This window comes from Rhinolophus hipposideros, assembly GCF_964194185.1.
Source record: "Rhinolophus hipposideros genome assembly, chromosome: 23".
Classification (NCBI taxonomy): Eukaryota; Metazoa; Chordata; class Mammalia; order Chiroptera; family Rhinolophidae; genus Rhinolophus; species Rhinolophus hipposideros.
The window spans coordinates 25,743,669-25,757,866 of record NC_138069.1 but is presented as its reverse complement, the minus strand read 5'-3'; the positions used below and the strand labels follow the sequence as shown (position 1 = coordinate 25,757,866).

Genomic DNA, 14,198 nt, shown 5'->3' with positions numbered 1-14,198 from the left:
TATACCAGGGGTCGGCAATTTTTTCCTGTAAAGGGCCAGACTGCATATTGTAAGCTTTGAGGGCCATATGATTTCTGTTGTAACTATTCAATTCTGCCATTATAGCATGAAAGCAGCTATATCCAATAGTAAATGAATGAGCTGTGTCCCAATAAATTTATGGATATTGAAATTCGAATTTCATGTCATTTTCACAGGTCATTAAATGTCATTCTTCTTTGCATTTTCCCCAATAATTTAGACATGTGAAAGCCATTCTTAGCTCATGAGCCAAAATCAGGGAGCTGTGGGCTTTGACCCATGGGCTGTAGCTTGCTTATGCCTGAGGCAAAAATGTTGGAGATTAGATTAACCCCCTCATTGTACAGATAGGGAAACTGAGGTCCAGAGAAGAGATTTGTGGCCTAAGTTTTTACGGCTGGCTCGAGTATTAGCTGGGATCAGAATCTGTTTCCCCCATATACCGACTGTAGGAAACAATGCAGTGCTGACCAGCCGTTTGCATAGAATGACTGGGAGTAAAAGTGCTCAATTAAGTAAACGAGTTAATATAATCATTCTATCTATCAATTATAAGTTTCACAAAGGAATAGAATGAAAAGGCATTTCAAATAATTGTGATATCCTAAAGAGATGTTTAACACTATAACTACATCAGACATGCTTTTATCTTGCTGTGAAGATTTGGAAAACGTTTTAAGGATCATGACCAGGTTCAGGGCTATCATTATGACCGTTAATTATCATATGCACCTGCAAACAAAACAAAACAAAAAACTGATTATGTGTGCTCACTGGTTATTTAACCTCTCTGAGGCTCGGTTCTTAAAATGCAGATATAATGGCACCTACAGTATTGAACCGGTGTAAGACTTAAAAGACTCCATTTACGCATTTAAGAACTGTGTCTGGCATATAGTAAGTGCTTAATGAATGTTAGCCATTATTATCATCATTACATTCACCATCATCATTATCATTGGGTCAAAAGAGGTTACGTGTTGTTAGAATAACTTCAAAGTCAGGCATTGGGTCAGACAAGGGACCTGAGAGAACAGGAGGCGGACATATAGGAGTGCAGCTTTCGAAGGATGAAAAGCTTTATTATCAAAGCCAGATTTCCCTTTTCTCTGCTATTTTTCAAGGGATCGCATCCAAGCTGTTCAAGCTCTCATTATCCTGCTTGTTCGGATACTATACCCGTCGGAAGGAAGAAGGAGCATCCAGCATTGTTAAGGGAAAGGAACTAGGAAGAAGGTTTATTAAACAAGCCCTGGGACACTGGAAAGAGCATGCCTCTGTCTCATCCCGTTGAGATCTAGAAGAGGTAAGATTAGAACAAATCAAAGAACTTTATACTCTGAATGACACAAGTTGAACATGCCAAGTCCCTAAATTGTCAGATCAAATCTTAGATGACAGCTCCATAGACAGGACAGTTATAGGGAAGTGCAGTTTGAAAAGTCTTGTTATATTAGAAATGCTTGAAAAAATGAGGATGATCAACCTAAGAAATAATGGAAAACTGAGAGGCCAAGTGAAGGATGTATTTCAATCCCAGAAGGGCTGTCATGGGGAAGAGGTGGAAGATTTGTTCTCTGAGGCTCTGGAACACAGGCCAGAATGAATGAGGAGAAAGAGATCATGGGAGGCAGATTTTGGCTAAAATAATAAAAACCACAACCACAGGGCCTAACCATGTGTCAAGCCTCTACTATGTAGTAGTCACTGTGCTATTTCATTTTATCATCTCATTTATTCCTCACAAATGCAGTGGGTTTTATCATCATCTTCATCTTGCAAATTAGCAACTGAGGCTTAAAGGAATGGAGTAGCTTCTGCCCAACATGACACAGCTAGTGGGGCAGAGATCATAGTTACAGCAAGGAGCAGGATGCTGGGCTTGTTTTCTAACCACTGTACATTCTCCTGCCTGCTGACCACTCCTCCAGTCGGTCTGACTCGCTTGTCTCGTGCCCTGCACTGAAGCACTTGGAACTGCCGGCATCTCTAGACTAAGAAGGAATGAGCAGGTTGCCAGGGAAGCAGGACGTTTGTGCTCAGTGTCTTTATTTCTATCTCTCCAAGGTCTCAGTAGCTTTCTCTCTGAGACTGCAGTGGTCCTCCTCATCTGCCCTAGGGAACCATAGGCTCCCAGAGGGCAGGGACCTTGGTCTCCATGGTGTTCACAACACTATGTAGAGCAGGCTGATTGCTTAATGCTCGCTGAGAGAGGAAGGAAGAGACAACAAATGTCTGTGCTCGCCCTTTTCATAATTTTCTTATAAGTTTCCATCCTATCGCCTCTCAGCCTCTCAGCTTTTGTCTTGTGGACCAAAGAGGTACTTTCATTGACGTTTTTGAGTAGTATATTCTGAACTGGGTCATAAATGACAAGTGTCAGGGAAATAGTTTTAAGGGCAGCCACATAAGTTCTGTCCTGTCTTTGAACCTCATGAGCCGTTTGCCCTCAGACAATGTGTCAGCCTCTCCAGGCATTAGTTTATTGACCTGCGAAATACGGGTATTGGCTGGATCAATGATCTTTCAAGCTGTGATCCAGGTTCAGGCATTTTAGAGGTCACAGGTTGGGTTGGGGAAAGGCAGAAGGTTGAGGTCCTAGATTCCCAAGGTCCCTCTTCCACCAAAGCAGCTGATTTTTATCTGTTCTAAATACTGGGATTCTCCCCAGGATTCCATTTGAAAATGGAGCTTTAAACTAAAAAGTTTCGAAACTTCTGAGCCAGTTGATTTGCCTCTTAAGGGCTCTTCCGGCTTTACCCTCCAATCCTATGATCACGCAGGTGTGTACCCATGAATATGGATATATGTGAATTCATGGACTGTTCCTGGGCTGAGGGCATAGTTGGGTCCCTACCTAAGGGTCTTCACCATTTCCTGTTTTAGTCACTTTAATCAACTGAACCTTTAAGGTGTCCTCAACCCTCTATAATCCCCGGTAACACGCAGGCTGATCTGGTCCCCACCAAGTCAATAAGACATCGTAGCTGTGCTTACATCAGCTAAAGCACCATCTGTCCTGGAAAATAGCACCAGCGTGACCTTGTCCAAGTACATGTGAAACCAGGGAGGCAGGTACGAGTGCACCTGGATATTTGTAAACACACAGACATCCCCCGACCCCACAGCTGTCCGCTGTTGACCAGCATTGTAAAAGTCAGTCAGGTCTCACAAACCAACTTCTCTCAAGCCAGGGATTTAGGATCAAATGTTGGCCCTTTGTGGCGGAAGGTCAGGGGCCCCCAATGCCTGGGCTGACATTGCAGGGCTGAGTGCGGGCGTGTACTACCTGTTCCTTCTACAGCTTCCCTTCACCTTAACTCTGCCCTAACTGGCTGCAGTCACGGGTGATACCTGGCCAGGGCCATTTCAGAGCAAGAGGTGAATTCCAAGTTTTCAGTCGCATTTGGGGCAGGTCCTTATGGCGGAAGCTCCTGGCAGAGGTGAGACCAACAATAGCTTCCTTTTGTGTGATCAAAATCTTCCTATCCAGGGAGGGTCTGGCAAAGAGTACACCAAGCCATTTTTTTTGGATAAAATGCCATCTTAAGCATGTACAGGATTTGGTACATAGTAAGTACCCATTGAATCCTTGGTGAAAAATTAATAGAAGTCCTAATATAAGATAAATTTGAAAACTACTGGGAATGGGGAGAGGAATAATCAACTTAGTCATCATTCATTTATTCAACCAATCATTCTCTCATTCATTCGGGAGTGCTCAGTATTTCCAAGCACGTGGTAGATACAAGAATGCAGCAGAGAAAAAGACAGGTGTGGTCCTTGGTTTCAAGTTACTTAAGGTTCATTGAGAAAGATCAATATCACCCGAGTAATTATAGAGCAAATAAGTGGACCAAACCATGCCCCTGTAGCTCTGAGAGGGCTTCCCAGTAGAAGCAATAAAACCTGAAAGAAGAGGCTTTGGTGGGGTGCAGTGCTCAGGGAAGAATCCTCTAAGCAGATAACATACGTGCTCTGAGGTTAGGAGTCAGAGCAACAGAGGGTAGTGAATAAGAGGAAATGACTGTACACATCAGCCTGGATTCAAATCTCAGCTCTTCCACCTCCTAGCTGTGTGACAGCAGGCAGGCTAATCAACCTCTCTGTGCATCAATATCCTTCACAGCAAAATAAGGATTATTATCGTATGCATCTCATAGGGCTATTGTAAGCATTAACTACCTTGATATATGTCAAATTCTTAGAACAGTGCTGGCACCTAGAGCCCCAGGTGTCATGGGCAACATGTTTTTCCCAATATATGATCCGCTTTCCTGTCCGAAAAAGAGAGACAAGTAAGGAAGTGAGGACTGAACCCTTCTCGTTACACATGACTCTGACCAGCTGCCAGAATTGGTGCTAAGGGATGTGTCTCTCCAGCTTCTATGCGGGTGATAGCAAGTGGCTCTGCAGCCACTGTTTTGCATATCTGAATGGTCCGCCGACTCAGCACGAGAACAGCTATCCTGAATCAGCTAAGCTGTGCATGGTTTGCAAGAGGGAAGGATGCAAACAGAGAGGGTTTGAGATTAATAGAGCAACCTCTCCCTTATGATGAAAGGAGCCAATGTGGTTTGAGATGTTGCTTTGAAACCTCTGGACTGCAGAGAGAGGCAGAACAACTAAAACCATAAATTGTATGCCTGGAAAGGTCCTTTTGATAATTTATTCCTTTTGAAAACATTGTACCAAATCTTGAACAAATTGAGACCCTCAAAAAATATAATTTTTTTTTTCGCAAATGCTAATGAGTCAGTGGCAGACTTAGGATGAGACCCCAGGCCTCTGTTGCACTCACTGGTCTAAACCTTGATGTAAATGAGCTTATTTTATCTCTGTCTTGTGAGGTATATTAATACTTCCACCGACAGGTTAGGAAACTGAAGTACAGAGAGGTAAAGTGACTTGGCCAAGGTCACACCGCTAGTAAGTAGCTGAGTCAGAATTCAAACCCAGGTAGTTTCAGGAGGAAAGGAGTTTATTTCTCAGCTTTGCTCAATTACAATACCAGGCCTAAGCGTTGCAAAGTTTTCTCTGATTTGGGCAGTGTTGTCCAATGGAGAATGAGCCGAATCTTGAGAATTAGGAAGGTTTGAGTTCAAATTCTAGCTTTAGCTACATGACCTTGGAAAAGTTCCTTCAGCAACTTGAACCTGCTTTTCCGCACTCATGAAATGGGAATATAATCTCTCAGTTTTGGAAGGACACAGAAATTCTCAGTGGTGTCCGCAGTGGATTATTTTAGAGCATGGGATGTGTGTGCAAACAGCAACATAGACTAGGCTTTTACCTGAAGGAATGCTTGGGCCACCAAGGAACAGAGTATCCTTTGGGATCTGAGACTTGGCTTTTTGGCCACCCACTTCCTCTTTCCTTCCACAGGCTCTCTGCTGGGTCAGCTCTGGTGATCACAGAGTAACCTGTGTGTTGTCACTGTTACAGGAGAGTGAGGTGAAAGCAGAGAGAGAAGGAAGACTGTATGGTAGAGAGGAGGGGAAAGTGGAATGGGTCCCAGGAGTGAAGAGAGACTCTGAGAGGGGCACAGGAAGAAGGGAGGGAGAGCTTCTGAGTCCCTTTCTCTGTGGGCATGTGTGTGTCTCTCTCTGTTTTTGCCTTTTTCTTTCTCTTACACACACACACACACACACACGCACACGCACACGCACACGCACACACGCATGCATGTGCTGTGGAAACTGAGAGCAGCCGTGGGGGGGGGGGAAGAAACAATAAAGAACAGAGCCAACGATTGCTCCAAATCCCAGCCCAGCTCTGCTGTTTAACTTCTGAGTGACCTCAAACAGGTCACTTCCTTTCTCTGCACCATAGTGCCCATACTGTAAAATGAGGGGTTGGGGGAGGTGAGCTCCTAGGAACCCTTGGATTCTTCGAACCAGGACAAGGGCACACTCTTCACAGGACTACGGGCTGCATGGGACTTCATGATCCTTCCTAGATACCCTGTCACCAGCAGAGCCCTCTCGAGCATATCACTGCCAGGCTCTGACAGTTTGGGGACCATGTGTGGGCTTTCATTACTCTGACGGTTGTGGTATTTGTCTGGCAGTCACTTAAACCTGTTGTTTAAATGTGCCAATATCGCTGGAAGACAAGGCCGTGTTGCTTCCAGGACAAACATCAAGCCGTGTGCTTCTTGGCGCTTCTTGCATGAGCCCAGAAGAGTGCTAGGCAGTGGCCATGTGTGGGCCATGTTTGGTGTTCAGGGGGTGGGCTGTTGGAACCACATCCTGTGAGGAGGCCTGGGGGTCAGGAAAGTGTCAGGACTGGAGGAGCAAACACCAAAGGGCAAGCGGGGTAACAGTGACCAAATACACCTCATGTATTTGGAAGGCTGCTTTGTGGGAGGGCAGCAGAGATGTTCTCCACAGTTCCCAGGAGAGCAGGGGGAGCCGGAGTGATGAGCGGGTGACAGCGCAGACCAGGCCCCACTGGAGAAAGATTGTAGAGCCTGTCCTAGCCCTTTGAAAGGAGAAAGGGCTGACACGGGGAGCAAGTGCCTCATCACTGGCTATGATTCAAGGAGGATCCAGATGGATGAGAAGTGGATCAGAAGCCCTGGTAGCCCCGTGTCTATCTAATCATGTGCATAGTCATAGCTGTATTCATAGTCCCACTGTCTGGGTTTCTTTTAGCATACAAGCAAGGATCTGGCCTTTAGCCCGTGCGAGATGGGGGGTACAAACATTGTTTATTTCCTGAGAAGCCATTTCACTCATTCATGCATTCAGTGCCTTTTTAAAGAGCACCTGTTACGTGCAGCTCACTTTACCAGGCACTGGGACTTCATCAGTGAACGAGGCAGACACAATCCTTCCTCTAGGCGCTTACGGACAAACAGGGAGGAAGACATTGTATAACTGTGACTCAGTCATGGATGAAATTTAGTCTGGGAGGGAGCTGAGGGACCTCACAGATAATATCTCGTTCCCAGATATTAAATGTCTTCTTTCCCCACTAATGATGATGATGATGATGATGGCGGTGATAACCATGATTATTATGATGGTAATTATGGACATTGATTGAGTGCTTATGTTGGCCAAATATGACTGTAAGCACCTTTTAACGTGTTATCTCGCTTAATTCACATGATACCTTGGGAAGAAGCAGATAATATCACAACATTCCTTTTTTCCAGAGGTGAGGCAATGAAAGCTCAGAGAGGGTCGGTAACTTGACTAATGTCACACAGCTCATAAGTATAAAGCCAGACTTTAAACTCAGGTCTGTTCGACCCCAGAGCCACCCTTCTCAACTACTGGAAAACCCCAACCAGAGCCTACAGAAACCAAACATGACTGTGTGGTACTGAGATGGTGGGAAGAGAGGCGCAGAAGAAAGTGGGCAAACTCAGCCTTACAGAAGGTGTAGACAGCTTTCTCACCATAAGGGAGCAAGGAGACTAAAGAACAGTTTCTTCTCAGGGCTGGTACAGCAGAAGGGCAGCAGCATGGAGCTAGGGGCTTGAATGAGCTGCCACATGGACCAAAACCTTCCACTCTAACATTTCACAAAAGTTAATTTGCAGCCACATGGTGGACATGGCTGACCGCCCTGGTCCCCAAATACCTCCTCAATAAGACCCAGGGTAATCTGACCTTACTGTCCCTCCCTCAGCTACCTTAAACACTACAAATTATGATCACAATAAAATGCCATCAGTGTAGAATGGAAACGTTACCCAACAACAGGAGTTGGAAAGCCGGAGTTTGTGTTCCAGGTTTATTGCTGCAACTGTTGGCAAGATGTAAAGTCAAGCCCCCACCGCTTGCACGTCCTCCCGACTCCCCCCCAACTCCCCCACGCTCAGCGGTCACATGGCCCAGTAGTGAGAACTTGGAATTGGAGGTCTGCAGTCCAGGAGGGGAAGCCCAGCTCCACCACTTTCTAAATCTGTGGCTTTGGAAAACTCGCTAATCGTTCTGAACCGTATGGTCTTCAGCTGAAAAGTGGGGATGGTATTATCAACCTTTTAACAGACATGCAAATAAGTATTTATCCTACTGTCTGGGATGTAGCTATCATTCAATGAATGTGGGCAGTGATTGCCTTTGTTGTGGTTGTTTCGTTATTTAGTAGGGGTTGAAATAATTCTGTTTCAGTGGCTCTGGCCCACGGGGCGTGGCATCAGGTTAGCCCGGTTCTCCTGTTCTCTGCCCACATTGCTTGGTTTTTGTCAGATTCCTGAGAGCCAGCCTGCATTGCCTACATGCCCGTCTTCCTCCTCTGCAGCCCAGTCACGTGACATCTCTGAGCCTCAGTTCTTACATCTGTAAAATAGGGACGATAAATGCTACCGTACCTGCTTCACAAGGGCATAGTGATGTTCAAAACCCAGTGGCATGATGAGTGGGGAAATGTCCCATAAGCTATACCATGGGGCGAGAGTGGGAGGGATTGCTATTATTGTTGTTGTCAACCTCCCAGGAGGTACCATATGGTCGACAATGACAGACAGCCAACACCTTCAAACGCTCTTCAAACTGGGGTCTGCTGGACTGTTTGTAAATTCTCAAAGGTCTGCAAGTTCTCTACAAGAATTTTTAAATGGGCTTTTTTTTTTTATTTCTGTGCAACTCTACTCATCAGTATTAGTAATCTGGTCAGTCATTTGTCCCATGATGTGAGTACTCTTTTTTTTTTTGCAGTCCCAGCGCCACCAAAGCATTTAACTGTTAGCTCTGTATTTCCCAACCTGGCTCTGCAGACACATTGTTGGAGCCCACAGTTCCCCTCTTTTGAGAAACACTCATTTGGTCGAAGGTTTGCTGCTGATGCTTTACCAAGATAAGAGGTATCCCTCTGGAGGTCCCTGGCTGGTGGATGTCTGCTTTGACTACAATCTCTGAGCAGGGAGTGAACGCAGTCAGTGGTGGGGTTGGAGGGGCACCGACAGCCAGACTGAATAGCGTGGCCCTCCCGTGGGGTCCAGGGCCCGGAGGCTTCTTTGAGAGATAAGGACATAGCTCTCCAGTTTCTGCATGGTTCAAGTTCACTTTAGGGACATACTCATGCTATGGGGAATAAATACATGTCTATCTGATCACATATGAAATATGAATACATATATAAACACACAATTGGTCCCATGGACCACTTTAGTATATGAAGTAAGAATTCCGCACCCACGCAGAACACTTTCAACTTTTCGAATATGGCATTCAGCAACCCACGTGTTCTCCCCAACGACATATGAGCATGTAGAGCAGGAGCTATTATTCCCAATTCATAGATGAGGAAACTGAGGTCTGAGGAGCTGCCCAGGATGATGGCATTAGCTGAGGGTGGTGTCCCAACAAAAAGCAGGGTTTTTTGTTTGTTTGTTTTTGATCCCCTGTCCATAAAGCTCTCCTCTCTGACCCCCAGTGTTCCTCCCAATCCCTCCAAAGCGATCTGTTGGATGAATGCTGTTGGCTACTTTGAAGCCAGTGCATTCCGACAGGGAGAGAAAGAACTGCAAAATGGAAGCGGAGCTCCTTCCTTTTGTTAAACTTTCCAAAAGCCTCCTTGATTTCTAATGCTATAATAACACCCTAATCACAAACACGCTGAAGGAGGGGGTCAGTTTCATGTAGCAGCAGACTAATTACATGGCGGAATTTCTAAAAATTATCATCTTACGAACTTCGTTATTCCTCTGAAGGGGAAAGAAAAACATACACCACATATCCGACTATGTTTCAAAGTGAATTAATTAGTAATTTGAAGCCTAATTATCAGCTAATCTATTGGAACATGCAAGTCTCTTGTATTTGGATGGTATATGCAATTTGCATCCTATTAGCTGGCAGTTGTAAGAATTTGAGAGCTCATTAGGTAGAACAAGAAGAATGTGGATCAGAAGGATACAGAAACCCACGGCGCTGACTTGGTGACGTGTGACCGAGGGGTCACTTGGCAACAGATGGAGGCTGGTGATATAATTACCTGAGGTCTTTCACTGGCTCTGATCCGTACTTTGTGTCTTACCCTGGAGAGGTGATTATGCACGCACTCCCCCCACCCCGCGCCTTGTTCTGTGTACTCTCAGAGTGCCTGCACGGTCTGCGCTGAGAAATGTCCCGGAGCAGTGGAAAAGGCACTCGATGCTGCCCGTTCACTCTGGTGCTAGGCCCAGCTCTATCACTACTTGCCGTGTGACCCTGGCCAAGTCACACCGCCTTTCTAGTTCTGTTTTCCTACAAGTAAAGGAGACTTAGATGGAATTGACTTCCAAAGTCCCTTCCAGCACTAAGGATCTGGGATCTGAGGGATGTCAAGGGTTTTCTTCATTACAAAGTCAAAAATTCCATCCTTGCAAAATTTTTTTTTTTGCCCTAAAAGTTTCTGGGAAGCCACCCCCCTCACCCTATTTAAAGTTCAAATACTTCTGAGAAAAATAACATATGTAGCCACTAACAGCCAGGTCTAAATTAACCTCTCTCAAGAACCCCTTTTTATTTCCAATCCTGAGCTTGAAATATTGGGATCGCTAAGGCAGAGATCAATCTATGCGGAAAGAAAGTTTATAGACAGGGGTCTGTCTAAGGATGGAGATTAGGCCAGAAGGAATGACACAACTTGAGGTTTAGTTAGGCAGGGTGCTTTGGTACCATTTTCAGATCCTGTGATTTTGGCTTTTCCATACTACGTACACCCCGAACCTTTGTCTTTGCTCTACTAATGACTTTTATTCCAGAAATAAGTTGAAAATATCAATCTTTTGTTCAATTAATAATGAATGTTACTCATAGAGATAACAAACACAAAATAACGTGGCTAAAACTGAACATGATGTAATTTGTTACAGATAAAAATCTAAACATCATGTCTTAATGGAAACACAGAAAATTACAAGGACAAGCCAGGAAAACAAGCAAACTTTGTAGAAAAAGTTACCATTAAGGAAATCTGACAATTGCTCAAACTTTGACATGAAAAGTTTGTGATGGATTAAAATATTTTAATTAATATAAAAATTTGCTATTATTTTGATGGGAGACATAGCTGATTTGGAAAATAATTTTGGAGTTCCTCCAAAGGTTAAACACAGAGATACCATATAATCCAGCAATTCCATTCCTAGGCATATACTCAAGTGAAAAATTTGTACACAAAAGTTCATAGCAGCATTATTTACAATAGTCAAAAATTGAAAACAACTCAAATGTCAATCAACAGATGAATGGATAAACAAAATATGGTATATCCATATGATGGAATCTTATTTGGCAATAAAAGGAATGAAGTACTGATTTATGCTACAACATAGATGAACCTTGAAAACATTATGCTAAGTTGAAAGTAGCCAGTCACAAAGGACCATGTATTGTGTGATTCCATTTTCATGCAATGTCCAGAATAGGCAAATGATAAAGTAAATTAGTGGTTGTGTAGGGCTAAGAGAATTTGGAGCACAGTGAGAATGACAGCTAATGGATATTAGATTTCTTTTTTTGGGGTGACGGAAAGTTTTAAAATTAGATTGTGTTGATGGTTTCACAATTCTGTGAATCTATTAAAAACCATTAAAATGTACACTTTAAATGGATGAACTGCATGATGTATAAATTCCATCTCAATAAAACTCTTTAAAAAAATGGGACTAAAGGCAAAATAAAAATACATTTAGCTTTGGGAAAAAACTGCTGGAAGACTCACACCTCGTGATTCAAAAAAAAGTAGATGGCAAAACATGACCCAGGAGAAATAGAATTGTCAGAAATAATGGCCACAAAAGAAAACTCATAATGGCACATGTTACTAGGTAAAATTTAATATGTGCAAAAAAATTATTTGATGAATCCAATATTCATAATGTGAAAAGTAATTACACCCAATAAAGAGACCTATAATCCATTAAAATGAAAACAAATTTTTTTAAAAATGACATCTTACCTATGCCTTATAGAAAAGGGGATAACAAATACATTGAAATTATATTGTTCATGCTGGAAAATTGTTTCTGGTTAAAGATTTGTCAGTGCTAGTATAATTAATTATGGTTTAAATGTTTGTATTTATAAACTACAAAATTATCACTGGTGTCAAAATAGAGGGTCAGCAGCAGTGTGCTGTGGTTTCACAAGTGGGATGTGGAGACGAAAAGGTATAGTCGGTATATTGCCAGGACTTAGCGTTGTAGCTCCCAATTGCCCCTTTCAACCATGCAGTTCCCATCAGCCAGGGACCACGGAAGAAAGCTAGGCCCCAAACATGGAAAGACCCATAAGCTGAGAGCCTGCAGGGTGCTCTACTCACCAGATTTGCAAGGATGTAGTGGTAGCCAATGCCATTCTTCTCCAGCTTTATAATCTGCAAAACACAAGGGAGGGGATTCCTTAATCATATCAGCAATGAAAGCCACAACAGCAATAATAGTAGGAAGTAACATTAACTGCGTACTCACAAGGTGCCCTGCCCTATCCTAAGCACTCCAACGATAATATCACAACCTCCTAATGATGGTGGCATTGTGGAGAGCCTCATTTTACAGTTGGAAACTGAGGCATAGAGAGGTTAAATAAGCTCCTTAAGGTTTCCCAGCTGTTAAGTAGCAGATGCAGAATTTGAAATTAGTTCTGTCTGATTCCAGGGGTTGGGTAGTGTTATCATGATCCCAAGGACCCAGCTGAAATGCTCACTTCTCTCCTTTCATTAAAGCCTTCCCCATGCATGGAGATTCTCCCTGGTGGGAGTGTTATGCTGCATTGAATTCCCTGTCACTCAGGACAATGTCTGCTGCTTGGGTAGACAGATGACTGGATGAGTGGATGGGTGGTCAGATGGGTACACGGATGATTCTACACCAGCTCTTGACTTTTAACTCCTTGCCTGAACCATATTCAGATACTGTTCCTTATGTCCCTGAATTTTATGCTTTCTTGCCTAAATCAGTTGGATATGTGGATATGAATGGGCCACTCAACCCAGAAGCTGGAAGGGAATGTCAGAATCACCTGGTCCAGCACCTCACTGTACAGATGGGAAGTCCAGGCTCAGAGAAGGAAAGTGATTTGTCCCTATTCCTCGGCAACCTGGTGGCAGTGTCCGGACAGGGACCTGACTCTTGTGAGCCTTTCCATATGATTAGCCTGATGATGGTTCCTCATTAATAGCCAGGGTCCCCAAACATCCCTCCATCCTGAAACTGCCTAACCTAAGAAGGGAGGCAGTGATTCCACATTCCCAATAGGGAATCAGTTGCCTGTCTGTCTCCATCCTAATCATTGCGGGCAGGAAAATAATTTGTGGAAAGAACTACCTAGAGGTTTGCCTGGGTAGCCAGACCTACCACCCAGGGAAGACTGTGGGCCTTGGTTCAGCCCCGCCTACAGGTTAACTTGATCTATTTATTTTTTTCAATCGTCAAATTGGGGTCGGTACCTCCTGGCTTTCCTCCCTGCACTATTGCAATGAGGCATAAAACATATGCCTCTTCTCTAATTGAATAAATTTTCAAAGTTATTAAAATCCACATTCAGACATCTACTTAATTGGATGTACTCATATGCGCATAGCAGCACACACATTTTTTCATGTAGGGAATAATTAAATGTGAGTGCATACGTGAATGCCCCAAAACAGTGGTTTAGATTGTGAAATTCTAGACCATGGAGCTCAAATACGATTGGGATGATAGTTTTATTAATACTTCTTCATTACTTTTTCATCTTCTTGTCAAATGGTTTGCTGCCCTTTCAACAACGAGATACCTTTATCAAAAACCTATTTAGATTCTAATAAACACAAAACAGCAAATAAAAGATACTTCAAAACCCACCACATTCAGGCAATGGGTAACTATAATCTCTGTAAGATGAAATTACAGATTGAAACAGAGGAAACCGCTGATAACTGATGACTTGTGACCAATAAAAATGAGCAATTTCATATGATTCAACCCAATACTAACCTTCCCACCCATTTCCTCATCTACCTACCTGCTGGCCTACCTTCCCTCCTCTCCTACCTTCCTTTCACAAATATTTATTAAGTGCTTACTATGTACAAGCTCTGTGCTGGGGATATAGCGGTAAGTGAATCAAGTGTGGTGCTTGCCCTCCTGGAGGTCGCAGTTTACTGGGAGCAGACCCATACCAAACAGAGACAGACAGAAATGCACGCAGGGCTACAGACTGAGCAAAGTGCTATAAAGGTAATGTACAATTTCA

The 14,198-nt window shown here is 43.6% G+C and overlaps 1 protein-coding gene across 2 annotated transcripts in view; it reads right to left on the bottom strand.

Moving 5' to 3' along the window:
- The window catches only part of GRIA1 (glutamate ionotropic receptor AMPA type subunit 1), a 283,850-nt gene that overhangs the window by 117,777 nt on the left and 151,875 nt on the right, over positions 1–14,198 (bottom strand). For both annotated transcript variants that reach the window (XM_081034833.1, XM_081034834.1), the window contains exon 5: positions 12,286–12,339. In XM_081034833.1, the coding sequence (XP_080890959.1) occupies positions 12,286–12,339 (54 nt within the window). The remainder of the gene's footprint in view (positions 1–12,285; positions 12,340–14,198) is intronic.